Source organism: Oncorhynchus tshawytscha, linkage group LG14 (genome assembly GCF_018296145.1).
Source record: "Oncorhynchus tshawytscha isolate Ot180627B linkage group LG14, Otsh_v2.0, whole genome shotgun sequence".
NCBI lineage: Eukaryota > Metazoa > Chordata > Actinopteri > Salmoniformes > Salmonidae > Oncorhynchus > Oncorhynchus tshawytscha.
In genome coordinates, this window is record NC_056442.1 from 35,358,016 (window position 1) to 35,380,250 (window position 22,235).

The 22,235-nt window shown below is 48.8% G+C and overlaps 1 protein-coding gene across 8 annotated transcripts in view; it reads left to right on the top strand.

The window, feature by feature from the left end:
* Positions 1 to 18,182, top strand: part of LOC112267114 (2-(3-amino-3-carboxypropyl)histidine synthase subunit 1) — a 100,792-nt gene extending 82,610 nt beyond the window's left edge. For 3 of the 8 annotated variants that reach the window (XM_042297418.1, XM_042297423.1, XM_042297422.1), the window contains 3 exons: positions 5,560 to 5,638; positions 17,336 to 17,466; positions 17,887 to 18,182. In XM_042297418.1, coding sequence (XP_042153352.1) covers positions 5,560 to 5,638; positions 17,336 to 17,466; positions 17,887 to 18,133 — 457 coding nt within the window. In that variant the 3' untranslated portion in view covers positions 18,134 to 18,182. Of the gene's footprint in view, positions 1 to 1,611; positions 2,434 to 5,559; positions 5,639 to 17,331; positions 17,467 to 17,886 lie in introns of those variants that run through there. The other 5 variants (XM_024445195.2, XM_024445196.2, XM_042297420.1 and 2 more) reach the window with 5 other exon arrangements.
* Positions 18,183 to 22,235: the final 4,053 nt, after the last annotated feature.

Below are 22,235 nucleotides of genomic sequence, written 5' to 3' on the forward strand. Positions count from 1 at the left end.
TTTCAAACAACCCCTTATTCACCACTTTCTTGCAAGTATACCCCTTTCATACAACTGGCAAATTGGGAGGGGTGTGTTCATAACCTAGAGGCTGTTTACATTGCAAATTAGAGAGGTGTTAAACAATGGGATGTGTTAAGGCATTTACACAGACCTGACACCTGTGTTTTGATTATAGGGTCTGTGAAAATGCAGGAATCATGACTAAGTCTTTAGGTGGCAGGATAAAAGAAGCAGGCGTGGCACATTAGTGGGGTCTTTGTCTGTGTTTGAATGGGCTAGAAGTGACTAGGGGGTTGTTAGTTAGGTGTATGAGATTTTACTTTTTTCGGGAGGCAATCTGAAATGGTCAGCAAGATGAGTGAGATTGGCCCACAGCAGGAGATGACGAGCCTAGACAGATACTTTAACCACTAGACTAACTAACTCAGTGTTGGCTATGATTCTCTGAACTTTCCTCTATTTAGCCTACCAGTATTTGGAATTAGTTTTGCTGGAGAGTTTCTACCTCCATTGATTCCTGAGTTAGACAAAAACACAAACACCCTGAAGGAGACAGAAATAGGAAGTTTTGAAAGGAAGTTTGGTTTGTGTTCTGATCCCACATTGGGGACAGTGCTTACCTGTGGGCACAGAATCAAAGGCAGCACAGTCTGGCTGCGGAGAGGAGTGCAGAACGAGAAGGGAGGGAGAGAGGGAAGGTGTACTAGCCCACACAGTGCAGCAGAGAGGGCCAACCCCCAGCCGTTCTCTCCCATTAGTGACACACCACACACACTTTGTGAAGTGAAACCATTAGCAAACACTTTAAAGTGTGTAATTAGACTGTCCCCAGGCTGGTTTAGAACCGTTGTGTAGATATATGGCACACACACACATACACACACACACACACACACACACTTATATCAACTGGATCGTAAATACCTCGCAATGTCTAATGCCAATTTACCGCAAATCATCTGCATTTCCTTTTCATCCATATGCCAATCAACATTCCTGATTTAATCTTTTTTATTTTATTCAAGTGACTCACTCTAGTCCATTGTCCTGAGATATCGAGAGAAGAGGATAATTGTTTTTGCCGGTCTTGGTTCAGGCTGCTAGAATAATTGAAAGGCAGCAGCCTTATAGGTGAAGGGAGGTCTGCGTAAGCGTGCATAACAAATTTCACCCTATTCCCTACATTGTGCACTACTTTTGACCAGAGCCATTTGCTGTAGAGGGAATAGGGTGTCATTTTGGGATGCATGCTAACTTTTACTGGGGCTAATGGAGCAGAGAAGCTAATGTAGCAGGGTGTGGACAGTGCCTTAGTTCATACTGGGAACACTGGGGAACCCTTCGGGTCCTGTGGTCACCTCAACCCTGCTCATCCCTGACTGCCTCCCAAATGGCTCCCTGTTTGGTGCACTACTTTCGACCAGGGCCTCTAGGGCACTATATATGGAAAAGGTGCCATTTGGGATGCAAGCTCTGTGTGGCACCCCCCTTCCCTCTAATTAGGTCTGCTTATCAGGCTATCCTCCATCTACCTCAGCTCACTGCAGGGTCCCCCATTCACAGAGAGTCATCAGAATTCTATTCACTTACTGATGGTCTTCTTCACAGGGCATCACTTGAAGCATCAGCATGGCTCCCTGCTCTCCATCCTGTTCCCCTACACCCAGAGGGCTGCTAGAAATGGGGACACGTTCACAGGCAGCGGCTGTAGTAGATAGACGTAAAATGGTGCTGACAGAGGGCTGCCTCGCTTCTAGTTCTTAGGAAAATCTGCAGTATTTTGTTTTATTATGTATTAATTCTTACATTGTTAGCCCAGAAAATCTTAAGTGTTAATACGTACAGCCGGGAAGAACTATTAGATATCAGAGTGGCATCAACTTACCAGCACTACACTACTGACTCAAAACAGTGCCGCCGGAGAAGAGGTAGACAGAGCGGTCTTCTGGTCAGACTACGGAGGCACGCACACCACCCACCGCTTCCGAGTATATTACTCGCTAATGTCCAGTCTCTAGATAACAAGGTAGATGAAATTAGGGCAAGAGTTGCTTTCCAGAGAGACATCAGGGATTGTAACTTACTTTGTTTCATGGAAACATGGCTCTCTTGGGATTAGCTCTCAAAGTCAATACAGCCACCTGGATTCTTTGTACATCGTGCCAACAGAAATAAATATCTTTCCGAGAAGAAGAAGGGCGGGGGTATATGTTTCATGATTAACGACTCATGGTGTAATTGTAACAACATACAGGAACTCAAGTCCTTTCGTTCACCTGACCTAGAATTCCTCACAATCAAATGCCGTCCATATTATCTCCCAAGATAATTATCCGCTGTTATTCTCACAGCCGTGTATATGAAATGGTCCACCCACACATACAGCGTGGTGACAAAGGCGCAACAGTGCCTCTTCAACCTCAGGAGGCTGAAGAAATGTGGCTTGTCACCTAAAACCCTCACAAACCTTTATGGATGCACAATTGAGAACATCCTGTCGGGCTGTATCACCGCCTGGTACGGCAACTGCTCCGCCCACAAACGCAAGGCTCTCCAGAGGGTGGTGCGGTCTGCACACCGCATCACTGGGGGAAAACTACCTGCCCTTCAGGACAACTACAGCACCCGATGTCACAGGAAGCCCAAAAAGATCATCAAGACAACAACCACCCGAGCCACTGCCTGTTCAACCCACTACCATACAGAAGGCGAGGTCAGTACAGGTGCATCAAAGCTGGGACCAAGAGACTGAAAAACAGTTTCTATCTCAAGGCCATCAGACTGTTAAACAGCCACCACTAACATTGAGTGGCTGCTGCCTACTTACAGACTTGAAATCATTGGTCACTTTGATATATTGATCACTGGTCACTTTAACAATGCCACTTTAATAATGTTTACATATCTTGCATTACTCATCTCATATGTATATACTGTGTTTTATACCTTCTATTGCATCTTGCCTATGCTGCTCTATCATTGCTCATCCATATATTTATATGTATATATTCTTATTCCATTCCTTTACTTAGATTTGTGTGTATTAGGTAGTTGTTGAGGAATTGTTAGATCGCATGTAAGATATTGCTACACTGTCGGAACTAGAAGCACAAGCATTTCGCTACACTCGCAATAACATCTGCTAACCATGTGTATGTGACCAATAAAATTTGATTTGACTGTGACTGGAGTTAGCTTTACCTCCCTGTAGCAACCCCTCTGTTTTCCTCTTCTGTCTCATTCCCCCTTTCTCTTCTTCTCCTCTCTCATTCTCTCACCCTCCCTCACTCTCTCAATTTAATCCATCTCTCTCTGTCTATGCTCCGTGGTGAGTGATCTGCGGTTCGCTAGGCAGATCTTGGCTCCGATATTGGCTGTAAATTGAATTGTGTGGCGTGCTAGGGACCTAGCCAGCGTGGCACAGCGCATGTTCCCAGGCCAATCCATTAAGATACTGCTCCTAAAGAGGGAGGTAGGGATTGTCCAGTCTTTCTTCCCTCGTCTTCTATCCTTCGCTTCTCTCTCCTGCACTCCCATCCACTCATTGCTTGTCTTAAAGACATGCTCCGGTACTTTTGCTACTAAGAAAGTATGTTTTAAACCTCCTGCTTTGGGCTGGATGTGTGAATGTGTAGTTCATACATCCATATTCTATATGCAGAATTACTGTCTTACCTCAGTTAGCCACGAAATCCCTAGTTTGAAAGTGACAGTTTTCTTAAAGCTGGGCCATTTTCCCTACATTTCCCCCCTAGCAATTCAGGTTCTAGCCAATGAGCTTCACCCCCCACATTTGAGTACACAGCTTGCAAGAGGCCTGCCCAGCGTTATCCAATGAGTTTGCAGGTCGGGTCCACTGGCTCGGTGGACACAGCAGAGAGAGGGGGAGGGAGAGAGAGCAGTGACATGGTCACATATCTGCACACGTGCCATTTTCAGGGACCACTTTTGGCTTGTGAGCGCCACTTTCAGAACTATTGGCTAAAAAGTATACAAAATACCAGAAAATCTCTTCAAGTATTCTGTGCAGATTTTGTGCTTTACTTAGCTAGTACTAGGTCACCCCTCTTTCCTGAGGCTACCAGTCATGTTTTAAAATAAACACACCCAGCTACACTATCCCCCATAATGAGTGGGGGATAGTACTCAGGCCGTTCAGTCTGATGCATTTGCTGTGTTTGCTTGGCTAAAGGGCCCCCTACATAGTCCACTATCTTTGACTAGGGCCAATAGAGGGCCATTTTGGACACAGCCTAAGAGTCTGAAAATACCTAAAGGTCATATCAGAAATACAGTTCTGTTCCAATCAGAACTCGGCGTCAGCATCCCAACTTCCTCCTCTGAGACTAAAGGGGAAACATCTGACTCAGCTGCCTTCCAAATTAGGCTTTTGAATACTAATTCGTCAAGTTTTTGTGGAAATATTTTCCCCCTAAAAAGGTATTATGATTTAAAAATTTGAAAATGTAATGCGTTTTGCCTGAGGGGGTGGAATATTTGAGTTAATCGTGACGGAGACGAGGAGTGCAGTGAGGCCTCCAGTGGTTCAGGTGAAGCCCCAATCAATTGTACTGTTCAAGGAAGCGACTATGATATAAGACACAGTACAGTACTGCTACAAGGATACAAACTGAGTGGGAGAGTGAGAGAGGATGCAGAGATACATGTTAAACTTGTGAAAGTATCCCTGAAGATGAAGCACGATGCAGTGTTTTAGAGCTAGCTTCTTTCTCCCTCCACGACTTTCTGTACACCTGTGCACAGATTCTGAATCCATATATTTGTCTTGAAATCTACCTAGATATGTGCTCTCTCATTCCTCACCGTGTCCATGTGAATACAGCTGAATCTATAAATGTGTCTGGTGTATTCCTGGTGGCTGTCTGTGTTTGGAGATAGACAGTACAGGGAGGGGCTGTCACCGTGGAGATGGAGCTGTGGATAGCATTGATTTGTGGAAGCTAACCCCTTTAACCCCGCACTGCCTCTCCATCCTCCCATCTTCCATTCTCCTCATCCTTCACTCTCACAATCACTAAGATAAACACATCTCACTGCCAACCCCCCGCCTTTCTCTCTATCTTTCTTAATGTCTCTCCCTCTCTAACACACTCCCGGCCCCCCTCCCCTCTGTCTGTCTTGCTATGTAGGCTAGCTCCGTGGAGACTGGGCTAGTGCAGCTTTTTTATTCAAGCTCACCTAACCTCTCCCTCTTCTTTGTCTTACCTCTTATTCATCCTCCTCTCACACCTTCGCACCTCTCCCTGTTTCCCTGTTTGTGTTCCCCCTCTCCCCTCCTCTCTCCCCCTGTCTCCTCTCAGCATTCTTTCTTTCTCTCCCTGGTATGATGAATGAATGTAGAGTGTGTTTTGTGTTCAGAGTGAATCAGGACAGATCCTCTAACATATGCAGGAGATCAGGTGGAGGCAGAGCTGCCTGCAGCCCAATGCAGCAGCACAGATTCACATCATGGACCTACCCACCCTGCTATCTGAGATGTGCACTGCCTCTTTAATGCAATCTCCCTCTTTCTCTGCTGTCTCTCTCTCCTTGCAGGTGGGTCCAGATCGCATGCCCGCGTCTCTCCATTGATTGGGGCACAGCCTTCTCCAAACCCCTGCTGTCTCCCTATGAGGTAAACAGGCGTCTTACAACAGCTCGCCTCGATCCATACAGTCTGCTGCTGTCTTTCACTATCAAAGCACGACAAGAGCGGGCACGCATACACACACTTCTGATGACTTTTCTTCCTCAGAGCAGGCGGTGTTGTGTACCCTGTGGTAAATGTGGGAAAATGTCTGGTTCTGGTGTTAACATTGCAGGGGCTCATCAGTACTGCTTGTCTCTGAGCAGGCAGGTAACAGTCAGGCTGGTAGGGTTTATGGGACTGAGGACAGAGCTCAGAAGAGAGGCAGGCAGGCTGACTGGTTGGGGCTAGGGGGAGAGGCAGGCTGGCTGGCTGGATGGATGGGGCTGGGGAAAGAGGCAGGCAGGCTGGGAGAGGCAGACAGGCTAGATGGGGCTAGGGAGAAAGGCTGGTACTGTAGGCTAGATGGGGCTAGGAAGGGCGAGAGGCAGGCAGGTTTGATGGGGCTATGGAGAGGGAGAGGCAGGCTGGCTGGATGGGGGTGGATGGGTAGAGAGGCAGGCTGGCTGGGGCTGGGGATAGAGGCAGGCTGGCTGGGGATAGAGGCAGGCTCGATGGAGCTGGGGATAGAGGCAGGCTGGATGGGGCAGGGGAGAGAGTCAGGCTGGCTGGGGCTGGGGAGAGGCAGGCTGGCCGGATGGTTACTGGGGAGAGACAGGCTGGCTTGATGGGGCTGGGGAGAGACTGGGGCAGGCAGGCTGGGGCTGGGGAGAGAGGCTGGGGCTGGGGAGAGAGGCAGGCTGGCTTGATGGGGCTGGGGAGAGAGGCAGGCTGGCTTGATGGGGCTGGGGTGAGAGACAGGCTGGGGCTGGGGAGAGAGGCAGGCAGGCTGGGGAGAGGCAGGCTGGCCGGATGGTTACTGGGGAGAGACAGACTGGCTTGATGGGGCTGGGGAGGGGCTGGGGAGAGAGGCAGGCAGGCTGGGGAGAGGCAGGTTGGCTTGATGGGGCTGGGGAGAGAGGCAGGCTGGCTTGATGGGGCTGGGGTGAGAGACAGGCTGGGGCTGGGGAGAGAGGCAGGCAGGCTGGGGCTGGCGAGAGGCAGGCTGGCTGGCTTGATGGGGCAGAGGGGAGAGAGGCAGGCTGGCTGGATGTGGCTGGGGAGACAGGAGAGGCTGGGGCTGGGGAGAGGCAGGCTGGCTGGATGGTTACTGGGGAGAGACAGGCTGGCTTGATGGGGCTGGGGAGAGACTGGGGCTGGGGAGAGAGACAGGCAGGCTGGGGCTGGGGAGAGGCAGGCTGGCTTGATGGGGCTAGGGGAGGCAGGCGATGCGTGGAGAAACCCGCTGGCTGATGGGGCTAGCCATGGGAAGCAGAGGCAGGCAGGCTGGGGCTGGGGAGAGGCAGGCTGGCTTGATGGGGCTAGGGTGAGAGGCAGGCAGGCTGGGGCTGGGGAGAGAGGCAGGCAGGCTGGGGCTGGGGAGAGGCTGGCAGGCAGGCTGGCTTGATGGGGCTGGGGAGAGGCAGGCAGGCTGGGGCGAGGCAGGCAGGCTGGCTTGATGGGGCTGGGGAGAGAGGCAGGGGCTGGGGCTGGGGATAGAGGCAGGCTGGCTTGATGGGGCTGGGGAGAGGCAGGCTGGCTTGATGAGGCTGGCGAGAGAGGCAGGCTGGCTGAATGGAGCTGGGGCGAGAGGCAGGCTGGCTGAATGGGGCTGGGGGGGAGAGGCAGGCTGGATGGGGCTGGGGGAAGAGAGGCAGGCTGGCTGGATGGGGCTGGCGAGAGAGGCAGGCTGGCTGGATGGGGCTGGGGATAGAGGCAGGCAGGCTGGCTGGCTGAGGCTGAGAGGAGAGAGGCAGGCTGGCTTGATGGGGCTGGGGAAAGGAAGGCTGGCTGGATGAGGCTGGCAGGCTGGGGCTGGGGAGAGGCAGGCTGGCTGGATGGAGCTGGGGGAGAGAGGCAGCCTGAATGGGGCTAGGGGAAAGAGGCAGGCTGGCTGAATGGGCCTGGGGGAGAGGCAGGCTGGATGGGGCTTTGGGGAGAGAGGCAGGCTGGCTGGTTGGGGCTGGCGAGAGAGGCAGGCTGGCTGGATGTGGCTGGGGAGAGGCTGGCTGGAGGAGGCTGGGGCTGGGGAGAGGCAGGCTGGCTGGATGGTTACTGGGGAGAGACAGGCTGGCTTGATGGGGCTGGGGAGAGACTGGGGCTGGGGAGAGAGACAGGCAGGCTGGGGCTGGGGAGAGGCAGGCTGGCTTGATGGGGCTAGGCTGGCTGGCTTGGGAGAGAGGCAGGCAGGCTGGGGCTGGGGAGAGAGGCAGGCAGGCTGGGGCTGGGGAGAGGCAGGCAGGCTGGCTTGATGGGGCTGGGGAGAGGCAGGCAGGCTGGGGCTGGGGGCGAGGCAGGCAGGCTGGCTTGATGGGGCTGGGGAGGGGAGGAGATGGGGCTAGGGGCTGGGGAGAGGCAGGCAGGCTGGCTTGATGGGGCTGGGGAGAGGCAGGCTGGCTTGATGAGGCTGGGAGAGAGGCAGGCTGGCTGAATGGAGCTGGGGCGAGAGGCAGGCTGGCTGATGGGGCTGGGGGAGAGGCAGGCTGGATGGGGCTGGGGGGAGAGGCAGGCTGGCTGGATGGGGCTGGGGCTGGGGAGAGAGGCAGGCTGGCTGGATGGCGCTGGGGATAGAGGCAGGCAGGCTGGATGAGGCTGGAGAGCAGGCTGGCTGGATGGGGCTGGGGAGAGGCAGGCTGGCTTGATGGGGCTGGGGAAAGGCTGGGGGAGGCAGGCTGGCTGGATGAGGCTGGCGAGAGAGGCAGGCTGGCTGGATGGAGCTGGGGAGAGAGGCAGCCTGAATGGGGCTAGGGAAAGAGGCAGGCTGGCTGAATGGGCCTGGGGGAGAGAGGCAGGCTGGCTGGATGGGGCTGGGGGGAGAGAGGCAGGCTGGCTGGTTGGGGCTGGGGAGAGAGGCAGGCTGGCTGGATGGGGCTGGGGATAGAGGCAGGCTGGCTTGGATGGGGCTGGAGAGAGCAGGCAGGCAGGGGCTGGGGTGAGGCAGGCTGGCTTGATGGGGCTGGGGTGAGGCAGGCTGGCTGAATGGAGCTGGGGAGAGGCAGGCAGGCTGGCTTGATGGGGCTGGGGAGAGGCAGGCTGGCTTGATGAGGCTGGCGAGAGAGGCAGGCTGGCTGAATGGAGCTGGGGCGAGAGGCAGGCTGGCTGAATGGGGCTGGGGGGAGAGGCAGGCTGGATGGGGCTGGGTGAAGAGAGGCAGGCTGGCTGGATGGGGCTGGCGAGAGAGGCAGGCTGGCTGGATGAGGCTGGAGAGAGAGGCAGGCTGACTGGTGTTCTCTCACACCACAGCACAGCAGACCAGCTCCCCTTGCTGGGGGCCTCGCCACACTGCACCCCAGCTGCAGCTTGTTTTTCTAACTAGGAAGAGATGGATCTGATTAGCAAATGTTTGTTTTTGTACTCCTATGGAGGTAGTGCGTCCCTTAAGACAGGCTTTGGTTGCACAGTGATATCAAGCACAGGAGTATGAATATGAGGTGGGCTGCATTTTAGAGACACAAGAGGTGTTAATGTAAGCACTATCAGTCATTACTGTTTAAAAATGAGTCATACGCTTAAAATGTACAGTTTACATTGTGACTAAGACACTAATTGTCTTAGATATTAGGTTAGTTTCTTAATGGGAAAGGTGCCCGTTATATGGGCATTAGCATCATCATGGTCTTATTTTAAGCTATGGTCCAAGGTCAGTACATTCCATATCTGTGATAATGCACGGTTTATGCTGCTGCTATGATATTGACTAATACTACAGACGCTGTGTGACTGTGATTCGCCCAGTAGTAATATCCCTCCTTGACGTTCATTTGTGTTCAGAAGCCTTCTAGTAAGATGTTCCCGGCTTCCTTGACGGCCCTTTTCAGATACTATCAATACATATGAATGATTTGCTCTGTCTGTGTTTGTGTGTGTACGTTTGATAAGTTAATTCACCTCTTCTCTAATAGACTATCTGCGTCTGTTTTCCCTGCTTTCCTCTGTGGCGCATTAGGAACTGGGGAGATGAGGGAGATATGGGGGGAGGAGGGAGGAGAGAGATATAGGGGGATGAGGGAGGAGAGGGAAGAGATAGATATGAGGAAGAGAGGTATGGGGGATTAGGGAGGAGAGGGAAGAGAGATATGGGGGATTAGGGAGGAGAGGGAAGAGATATAGGGGGATGAGGTAGGAGAGGAAAGAGATAGATATGAGGAAGAGAGGTATGGGAAGGAGAGGGAAGAGATAGATATGAGGAAGAGAGGTATGGGGATTAGGGAGGAGAGGGAAGAGATATTGGGGGATGAGGGAGGAGCGGGCAGAGAGATATGGGGGTGAAGGAGGAGAGGGAAGAGAGATATGGGGGATTAGGGAGGAGAGGGAAGAGATATAGGGGGATGAGGGAGGAGAGGGAAGAGATAGATATGAGGAAGAGAGGTATGGGAAGGAGAGGGAAGAGATAGATATGAGGAAGAGAGGTATGGGAAGGAGAGGGAAGAGAGATATGAGGAAGAGAGATATGGGGGATGAAGGAGGAGAGGGAAGAGAGATATGGGGGATTAGGGAGGAGAGGGAAGAGATATTGGGGGATGAGGGAGGAGCGGGCAGAGAGATATGGGGGATGAAGGAGGAGAGGGAAGAGAGATATGGGGGATTAGGGAGGAGAGGGAAGAGATATAGGGGGATGAGGGAGGAGAGGGAAGAGATAGATATGAGGAAGAGAGGTATGGGAAGGAGAGGGAAGAGATAGATATGAGGAAGAGAGGTATGGGAAGGAGAGGGAAGAGAGATATGAGGAAGAGAGGTATGGGGGATTAGGGAGGAGAGGGAAGAGATATGGGGGATTAGGGAGGAGAGGGAAGAGATATTGGGGGATGAGGGAGGAGAGGGCAGAGAGATATGGGGGGGGATGAAGGAGGAGAGGGAAGAGATATGGGCGGATGGGGTAGGAGAGAGATGGGGGGAGAGAGATATGAGGGAGGAGAGGGAAGTGAGATATTGGTGGATGGGGGAGGAGAGGGAAGAGAGAGATATGAGGGAGGAGAGGGAAGAGATATTGGTGGATGGGGGAGGAGAGGGAAGAGAGAGATATGAGGGAGGAGAGGGAAGAGAGATATTGTTGGATGGGGAGGGGAGGGAGAGAGAGATATGAGGGAGGAGAGGGAAGAGAGATATTGGTGGATGGGGGAGGAGAGGGAAGAGAGATGGGAGGAGAGGGAATTGAGATATTGGTGGATGGGGAGGAGAGGGAAGAGAGAGATATGAGGGAGGAGAGGGAAGTGAGAGATATGAGGGAGGAGAGGGAAGTGAGAGATATGAGGGAGGAGAGGGAAGAGAGATATTGGTGGATGGGGAGGAGAGGGAAGAGAGATGAGGGAGGAGAGGGAATTGAGATATTGGTGGATGGGGGAGGAGAGGGAAGAGAGAGATATGAGGGAGGAGAGGGAAGTGAGAGATATGAGGGAGGAGAGGGAAGAGAGATGAGTGGAGAGGGAGCAGTGGTTATTTTCAGAGCATCTCATGTTATATTTATAGTCAATAAGACACACTTGCCTCCTGTCAGTGAAGGGATTAGCAGGAGCAGCTAGTTTACACAGGGAGAGGGAGAGGGAGGGAGGAGATAGATTGGAGCTGAAGAGAGTAGAGATGAGAGGAAAGGAAAGGGGAAACTAGATGAAAGAGAAATGAGTGATTGATAAGAATACATTACATTATTGACTAGAGCTGTGATGATACCAGTATTGCAATATTCTTTTCATGGCAAAAATGAAAACATGAAGCAGACAACTCTTTGGTCCTTTAAAAACCAGCTGAATGTAAAATACTGTGTGATATAGCTTGGTAAATAAATACATGTGACTCTGGATGACAACAAAATGACGTTTATTTCCAGCATTCGGGCTGTTTTCCTGAAAGTTAAATCCGGTTTGTGATTTGTTTCCTTGCCACAATACTGGTATCGTCCAGGCTCTAGTATTGACATGGTTTAACATGATAACAAAGGGGAAATGATTGAAATTGTAGGCAGAACATGTACAATACAAGAGTTGTTTATCATTTACATAATTGTTTATCAAATTAAATCTCTCCATGACCCGTGTCTTTTTAATAGAGATAATTGGAAAATCTTCTGTATTATAAATTGAATTCTCTTTTTATCTCTATCTTAATGTTCACTAATGCCATTCATAGCCAGTATGAATCATTGGCTCAAAGTAATTCTCGCACATGGTAAAGCAGTGTGTTAGTTCCTCTCCAACACCTGTTTTGCTCCGCACTACAGTGTGTGTCCTAAATGGCACCCTATTCCTTATATAGTGCACTATAAAGGCTAGTCCCTATATAATGCACTATAACGGCTATTCCCTATATAGTGCACTATAAAGGGAATAGGTTGCCATTTAGGAAGCAGACAATTAGGTAGGTAGAAATAAAGTGACACCCACTCAATATTTTGACACCTGTCTGGCATGTGTGAAGTCAGACATTGTCCCATGGTTCTCTGAATAAAGCTGTGCCCCATACAGGGCTTCTTCTCCCTCACTGTTCCTTCTCGGCCAACACTAACACTTCTGCCTTTTCCATCAGCCCACTCCCTACCTCAATGACATGCCAATGCCAGTCATTTGTGGAAATGAGTAGGAATTGAAATCATGAATTGAAAAGAACAACTACAGGCAGCTCAGTAATTAAATCGTATACATGTTCTCAATGGAAAATGACTGGAATGGAACTGGCCCCAAGCCTTGATTATGAACTTTGTACAGTATAATGGGCTGTATGATACAGTGTGATGGGTTGTATGGTACAGTGTGATGGGCTATATGATACAGTGTGATGGGCTATATGGTACAGTGTGATGGGCTGTATGGTACAGTATGATGGGCTGTATGGTACAGTATGATGGGCTGTATGGTACAGGGCTATGATGGGGCTGTATGGTACAGTATGATGGGCTGTATGGTACAGTATGATGGGCTGTATGGTACAGTATGATGGGCTGTATGGTACAGTATGATGGGCTGTATGATACAGTATGATGGGCTGTATGATACAGTATGATGGGCTGTATGGTACAGTATGATGGGCTGCATGATACAGTGTGGTGGGCTGTATGGTACAGTATGATGGGCTGTATGATACAGTGTGGTGGGCTGTATGGTACAGTATGATGGGCTGTATGATACAGTGTGGTGGGCTGTATGGTACAGTATGATGGGCTGCATGATACAGTATGATGGGCTGTATGATACAGTGTGGTGGGCTGTATGGTACAGTGTGGTGGGCTGTATGGTACAGTGTGATGGGCTATATGGTACAGTGGTGGGCTGTATGGTACAGTATGATGGCTGTATGTACAGTGTGATGGGCTGTATGGTACAGTGTGATGGGCTGTATGGTACAGTATGATGGGCTGTATGGTACAGTATGATGGGCTGTATGATACAGTGTGGTGGGCTGTATGGTACAGTGTGATGGGCTATATGGTACAGTGTGATGGGCTGTATGGTACAGTGTGATGGGCTATATGGTACAGTATGATGTGCTGTATGGTACAGTGTGATGGGCTGTATGGTACAGTATGATGGGCTGTATGGTACAGTGTGATGGGCTGTATGGTACAGTGTGATGGACTGTATGGTACAGTGTGATGGGCTGAATGGTACAGTATGATGGGCTGTATGGTACAGTATGATGGGCTGTATGGTACAGTATGATGGGCTGTATGGTACAGTATGATGGGCTGTATGGTACAGTATGATGGGCTGCATAGTACCCTCCAAGCTCGTCATCAAGCTCGAGACCCTGGGTCTCGACCCCGCCCTGTGCAACTGGGTACTGGACTTCCTGACGGGCCGCCCCCAGGTGGTGAGGGTAGGCAACAACATCTCCTCCCCGCTGATCCTCAACACTGGGGCCCCACAAGGGTGCGTTCTGAGCCCTCTCTTGTACTCCCTGTTCACCCAGACTGCGTGGCTGCACGCCTCCAACTCAATCATGGTTTGCTGGACGACACACAGTGGTAGGCTGTGATGGTACCAACAATGATGAGACTGGCCTACAGGGAGGAGGTGAGGGCCCTCGGAGTGTGGTGTCAGAAAATAACCTCACACTCAACGTCAACAAAACTAAGGAGATGATTGTGGACTTCAGGAAACAGCAGAGGGCTGTATGGTATCCACATCGATGGAACAGTAGTGGAGTGGGTAGCAAGTTTTAAGTTGATGGGCATACACATCACAGACAAACTGAATTGGTCCACTCACACAGACAGCATGTGAAGAAGGCGCAGCAGCGCCTCTTCAACCTCAGGAGGCTGAAGAAATTCGGCTTGTCACCAAAAGCACTCACAAACTTTACAGATGCACAATCGAGAGCATCCTGGCGGGCTGTATCACCGCCTGGTGTACTGCTCCGCCCTCAACCGGGCTGGTAGTGAGGTCTGCACAACGCATCACCGGGGGCAATCTACCTGCCCTCCAGGACACCTACACCACCCGATGTTACAGGAAGGCCATAAAGTCAAGGACATCAACCACCCGAGCCACTGCCTGTTCACCCGCTATCATCCACAGCGATGATGTACAGGTGCATCAAAGTATGGGACCGAGAGACTGAAAAACAGCTTCTATCTCAAGGCCATCAGACTGTTAAACAGCCACCACAACATGAGTGGCTGCTGCCAACACACTGACACTGACTCAACTCCAGCCACTTTAATAATGGGAATTGATGGGAAATGATGTAAATATATCATAGCCACTTTAAACAATGCTACCTTATATAATGTTACTTACCCTACATTATTCATCTCATATGCATACGTATACTGTACTCTATATCATCGACTGCATCCTTATGTAATACATGTATCACTAGCCACTTTAACTATGCCACTTTGTTTACATACTCATCTCATATGTATATATGATGGGATACCATCTACTGTATCTTGATGCTGCTCTGTACCATCACTCATTCATATATCCTTATGTACATATTCTTTATCCCCTTACACTGTGTATAAGACAGTAGTTTTGGAATTGTTAGTTAGATTACTTGTTGGTTATTACTGCATTGTCGGAACTAGAAGCACAAGCATTTCGCTACACTCTCATTAACATCTGCTAACCATGTGTATGTGACAAATAAAATTTGATTTGATGTACAGTATGGTGGGCTGTATGTACAGTATGATGGGCTGTATGTACAGTATGATGGGCTGTATGTACAGTGTGATGGGCTGTATGTACAGTGTGATGACATGTATGTACAGTATGATGGGCCGTATGTACAGTATGATGACATGTATGTACAGTATGATGGGCAGTATGATGGGCTGTATGTACAGTATGATGAGCTGTATGTACAGTATGATGGGCTGTATGTACAGTATGATGACATGTATGTACAGTATGATGGGCAGTATGATGGGCTGTATCTACAGTATGATGGGCTGTATCTACAGTATGATGGGCTGTATGTACAGTATGATGGGCTGTATGTACAGTATGATGGGCAGTATCTAAAGTATGATGGGCTGTATGTACAGTATGATGGGCTGTATGTACAGTATGATGGGCTGTATGTACAGTATGATGGGCTGTATGTACAGTATGATGGGCTGTATGTACAGTATGATGGGCTGTATGTACAGTATGATGACATGTATGTACAGTATGATGGGCAGTATGTACAGTATGATGGGCTGTATCTACAGTATGATGGGCTGTATCTACAGTATGATGGGCTGTATGTACAGTATGATGGGCTGTATGTACAGTATGATGGGCTGTATGTACAGTGATGATGGACATGTATGTACAGTATGATGACATGTATGTACAGTATGATGGGCTGTATCTACAGTATGATGGGCTTTATCTACAGTATGATGGGCTGTATGTACAGTATGATGGGCAGTATCTACAGTATGATGGGCTGTATGTACAGTATGATGGGCTGTATGTACAGTATGATGGACATGTATGTACAGTATGATGACATGTATGTACAGTATGATGGGCAGTATTATGGGCTGTATGTACAGTATGATGACATGTATGTACAGTATGATGGGCTGTGTATGTACAGTATGATTGGCTGTATGTTCAGTATGATGGGCTCTATGATGTACATTACGATGGACTGTTTGATGGGCAGTATGATGGGCTATATGATGGGCTGTATGTACTGAATGATGGGCTGTATGTATGGTATGATGGGCTGTATGTACGGTATGATGGGCTGTATGTACAGTATGATGGGCTGTATGATGGGCTCTACGATGTACATTACGATGGACTGTTTTATGGGCTGTATGTACTGAATGACGGGCTGTATGTACGGTATGATGGGCTGTATGTACGGTATGATGGGCTGTATGTACAGTATGATGGGCAGTATGGTACAGTGTGATGGGCTGTATGTACAGTATGATGGGCTGTATGTACAGTGTGATGGGCTGTACGTACAGTATGATGGGCTGTAAGTACAGTAAGATGGGCAGTTTAATGTGCAGAATCATGGGCAGTTTAATGTGCAGTATGATGGTCTGTATGTACAGTATAATGGGCTGTATGTACAGTATGATGGGCAGTATGATGGGCTGTATGGTACAGTGTGATGGGCTATATGTACAGTATGATGGGCTGTATGTACAGTATGGTGGGCTGTATGTACAGTATGATGGGCTGTATGTACAGTGTGATGAGAAGTATGATGGGCTGTATGTACCGTATGAAGGGCAGTTTAATGTGCAGTATGATGGGCTGTATGTACAGTTTAATGTGCAGAATGATGGGCTGTATGTACAGTTTGATGGGCTGTATGTACAGTATGATGGGCAGTATGTACTGGATGATGTGCTGTATGTACTGAATTATGGGCTGTATGATGGGCAGTATGTTGGGCAGTATGATGTACAGTTTGATGGGCTGTATGATGTACAGTACGATGGGCTGTTTGATGGGCAGTATGTGCAGTATGATGGGCTTATGTACAGTATGGTGGTCTGTATGTTCAGTATGATGGGCTGTATCTACAGTATGATGGGCAGTATGAGGGGCTGTATGTACTGAATGATGGGCTGTATAATGGGCAGTATGATGGGCTGTATGTACTGAATGATGGGCAGTATGTGCTGAATGATGGGCAGTATGATGGGCAGTATGTACTGAATGATGGGCAGTATGTTGGGCAGTATGATGGGCAGTATGATGGGCAGTATGTTGGGCAGTATGATGGGCGGTATGTACTGAATGATGGGCAGTATGATGGGCAGTATGTTTGGCAGTATGATGGGCAGTATGTTGGGCAGTATGATGGGCAGTATGATGGGCAGTATGATGGGCAGTATGTTGGGCAGTATGTACTGAATGATGGGCAGTATGTTGGGCAGTATGTACTGAATGATGGGAAGTATGATGGGCAGTATGATGGGCAGTATGTTGGGCAGTATGATGGGCGGTATGTACTGAATGATGGGCAGTATGATGGGCAGTATGTTTGGCAGTATGATGGGCAGTATGTTGGGCAGTAGTAAAAGGACAGGTCTAATGAATGGATTGCTGGAAGCCCTCTCTCTTGGTTGTGTTGTTTATGTGTGCAGATGATCTATGTTTATCCTCTGTCTTCTCTCCTGTCTTCCCCTCTGCTGTCTTGTCCGCTCTGCTCTGCTCTGATCTCCATCCCCTCTTCTCCTCTACCAGGCAGCTGTGGCTCTGCAGCAGGTGGGCTGGCAGGAGGTGTACCCCATGGACTTCTACTCCAATCAGAGCCTGGGGCCATGGGCGCCCAACCACCCCGACAACCAACCAGCTCGGCCCACCCGCAAACAGACACAGGTGAGTAGGGCAGAAGACGAATTACTTGGGGGGTGGGGGTGAAACCAAATGTGTCCAAAATGCTTGAAGCCTCTCGTGTGTGTGTGTGTGTCATGTGCCTTAAATGGAAGCGCTTACTAAGAGCGAGTGCGTCACCATGGTGACACCCAGCGGTACACTGACAACAGAACACATTTCATGATTTTACATTTCTTCTTTGATTTGTGTTGATGCAAAGTTGCATATCTGACCCTGTTTGAAATGATGTTCAATGACTTGTAAATGTCAACCATCAAATGTATGCATTCTCTTTGGAGGAATATTTCCTTGCTATGAACATTCCTTGTGAGTTTTCCTGTCATTGTATCAGGAGTAGGTACTATTAGGGGTAGGCACTGTCACAGTTCCAAATGTTAACTCTCTCCTACTGTTTCCATACAGAAGACTGGCTCACAGCCAGCCCCTACCTCCACTCCCTCACAGCAGTCTAAACTGTGTGGACAGAACCAGTGCGCCCCTTTTGGCTGTCAGGGAGAATGACATGTACACCTCCGCTGCTGTTGGAGCTCAGGAGGGCTTTCACTCTGAGCCCTGCTCAACACCTCACCTCCCCAAGGAGACAGAGAGCAGTACAGAGAACCAGACACACTTCACCTCAGATACCCCTCCATTATATTTACTGTCCTGATGGAATGGACATTACTGCATCAAAGTTTGAGAGAGAGAGAGAGAGAGAGGGACAAGGATATTTAATATTTTAACCAACATGTCTACCAATCAGTAGCAGTTAGAAGTGTGTGTCAGACAGGAGCTCCTGGTTAGGGCTGTGTATTAGTCAGTCACGACTTGCTCTCCACTCATTATTTATTAATGACAGGAGTCTTTCAGTGTGTGGATGTGAGATGTGGCCTAGGCTGGTTCCCTGAGTACATCTCCCTAGGTTATCTACCACAGTCTCTTTGATGTCACACGTACGGCACCCCTCTGATGTCACAACCCCCCGACAAGGCCTGCTGTGCTGCAGCTTCTACTCAGATCAGTCACAGCCGCATCTCATTCGAATCACAAGCACAGGTGCTAGATACTGCTGGTCCCACCAGATGCCCAGGTCCTCGATGTTGTATTGGGTAATGTGCTACGTCACTGTATATAATATCACATTACACCATGCTCGACACCTCAGCGTTTCCCTCACAAGGCTAGCTAGTGAGTTATAAAGGTGTTTGTTTACTGACTGTTGTCTTGTTGGTTTGAATAGAAGCATTGGAAAACAGAGTTCTTTCAGTTGAGGTATAATTGACATATTGGGAGGTGGGGATTTGGCAGGAGATTGCATTCAACAGATAAATAAAGAATCTTCACTCCCTAATGCTTGTAGGATCTGCAGAGAAAATATCAAACTTAATTAAGCTGAGTAAACTTTTGTGGATTGCAAAGCCAAACTGAATATCCTCTCTAGTATCTCTCTTTGCTGTTTACTTCTTTATTGTCCTTTGTCTGGATCCTTACCCACAGAGAATCCCTACCTACATCTTTTAAAACATAAACACTATAGCACTGTACCTGTCCACAGCCCTGGGATATGTTTATTAAGCACAGGCACGGAATAATGTTTTTAAATGGAGACAGAAATGAGCATGCTAAACCAAAATGTCTAGGTAGTACTTCCTCTGTTTCAAACAATTTGCTTTTTTTCTTGGTAACTGAAGTAACCCAAGTATTTGCACCACCTCTGCTCTCAGACTTGCCTTCCACAGAGACTCTGATCCAATGCGCATATATGGCCAAATGCAGAAAAACATGTTATGTGAGAAAATTCTCCCCGTATGATCTGTGGTGTATTGTGTCAGACATATTGCACCACAGGTTCATTGGACCAGAGATGAAGTGGGAGGCAGTGGCCACTAGATGGAGAAATCTGCAAAGCCAGTGTGTTTTAGCCCCACTCTGATAGTGCTGCTAAATCACCAGAGCTCATGGGGGATTGATTTATCACTGTTTTGTATGGCAGTGTAGTGGGTGAGTGTGCTTGGGGGTGTCCTTCCAAGAACCCTGTGTGCTTTTTGTATTCAGTGTGTGTAATTGTTTCCAGATGTTTGGGGAATGTGACTCCACTCTCTTCCATCTCCCTTGGCATCCCTCCCCCTCTCCCTCTCTCTCTCCAAATGTTTTTGCCATCATGTTTCTTCTGCCAGCAGCTCCCCGTTTCCTGTCCCTAGGGCAGGATTGGCCAGGGTGGGGTTATGGAGGGGTTATGACTGCTTTTGACTGCTTATGAGCTTCCTGTGCACATGTGTCACGTGACTAAGTCATTTCAGTTGAATGCAGTCAGTTGTACAACTGACTAGGTATTTCCCTTTCCTTTCTCAAAGACAACAGGTGTCATGGATTACGTAGGCGTTTGACTGCTATCAGTTTGCGCTGTACGGTGAGCTGGTGTTTATTATAATCCAGTTCCTATGTTGGTCACCCAAAACCATTATATTGATATCCCCCAAATACAATAAAACATTTGAGACCTCTTAAGATATGTGTTAATATATAGGTCATAGTGTATCGCAGGAGGTTGGTGGGACCTTAATTGGGGAGGACGGGCTCAGGGTAACAGCTGGAGCGGCATCAGTGGAATGGTATCAAATATATCAAACGCATGGTTTCTATGTGTTTGATGCCATTCCATTTGCACTGTTCCAGCCATTATTATGAGCCGTCCTCCCCTCAGCAGCCTCCACTGTAGTATATCTTAAATAGCACTTTTGTAAAACCCAAAGATGTGTTGCACCAACTGATTGCTTACTTTCAGACTCCAAGTATGTGCTTGTTTGTTTGTTTGTTTGTTTATTTTTCTGGTCCAGAGAAGGCTCCTCAGAGGAGGAAGGGGAGGACCATTCTCCTCAGTGAATTTCATGCAAATAAAATTGTAAAACATTTCAAAAGTGATCCTTTTCAGATAAAACGGTATTAAATATATTCACTTCACCAAATAATTGATTAAAACACACTGTTTTGCAATGAAGGTCTACAATAGCCTCAGCAGCACTCTGTAGGGTAGCACTATGGTGTAGCCAGAGGACAGCTAGCTTCTGTCCTCCTCTGGGTACATTGACTTCAATACAAAACCTAGGAGGCTCATGGTTCTCACCACCTTCCATAGACTTACACTGTAATTATGACAACGTCCAGAGGATGTCCTCCAACCTATCAGAGCTCTTGCAGCATGAACTGACAAGTTGTCCACCCAATCAAAGGATCAGATAATGAATTAACTGCTTACTGACTGTACACTAACTTTACTGCATAATTGTAGCAGGTTTACTAACACGTTAGTTCTATTAGCTATGTTGACTATGACGTTACTTTAACTAATATGGTGACCACAATGTAGGCTGTGTGTAGTGGTTATGATATGGTTTGGCTCGTATAGGTTTTTTCACCTGGTCACATACAGCTGATGTGTTGTGCATTGAAGTCCAAAAGTGAAGGGAAAAGGTGAGAGGAGGGGAGTACATAGATGTGAGAAGGGATACAATGTGGCTGCTATGAAAGTGAACCATGTTTACTCGTGATCAGGTGTGTATTCATTCCGCTGATTCTGTGGGAAAACGCTTCTTAAACGGAAGCAAACGGAGCGTAACTGGAATAAACAACTGAATTTGTCCAATAGAAACTCGTTTGCAACTGTTGGACTCATGATTCTACCCTAGATCAGCTAGATGCAGGGAAGAGTGTGCAAAGGGGTATTGAATGTGTCACTGTCTGTGACCTCAACATTTTCCCTGGACCTGTATGCACCTACATTGTAAACATTCATTCATAGGCTAGGTTGTAACAACCTCATGATGGGTATAGGGAAAATTCAAGAATCATGTAGTAGCCTAAACTTAACACTGTTACATTGAGCTGGGTGTATGGAATATGAATGACAGTCATCCAATATGCTGTAATAGAAATAAGATAAGCACATGAAAAAAAAATGTGTCCTCCCTTATCATAAATGACACCGACCGCAACTGGTCTGGTCGTGTGTGTTTGTCACCTGTTAGGGAAGAGGCAACACTCCATGTGATGTATTCATCTACTCATTTATTTTCATGACAGCGGAGAAGCTGAGTCACAGTAGCCTCCTTCCCCTCCGCTCTCCCTTCATCTCCAATGACCCCATCAGTCCCTGTTGCCCTCCTGTGTACAGAACATTCACTCAGAGGTCTGACATCTTTAGAGGGACTGGTCGTCATTTGCGCCATCCTCCCTCCACCTCTTTCATTTTGTCATCCTTCTCTTTCCGGGGTTGTTAAAGTTATTTTCTTTCACACAGACATGTGAACAGATCTACAAACGTCAGATACACTTTTTCTATTTTGACAAGTTGCACAACAACAAAGGGAGAACTCTGTTTTTGTTGTTTTTCTGCAAAAGTGACTTGGAGGCTATGTGTGTGGACTCCAGACGATGTGACTGGGCCAGCCACGGCTGGAGGAGCACAGTGGGCCAGCCACAGCTGGAGGAGCGCAGTGGGCCAGCCACAGCTGGAGGAGCGCAGTGGGCCAGCCACAGCTGGAGGAGCACAGTGGGCCAGCCACGGCTGGAGGAGCGCAGTGGGCCAGCCACGGCTGGAGGAGCGCAGTGGGCCAGCCACGGCTGGAGGAGCGTAGTGGGCCAGCCACGGCTGGAGGAGCGTAGTGGGCCAGCCACGGCTGGAGGAGCGTAGTGGGCCAGCCACGGCTGGAGGAGCGTAGTGGGCCAGCCACGGCTGGAGGAGCGTAGTGGGCCAGCCACGGCTGGAGGAGCGT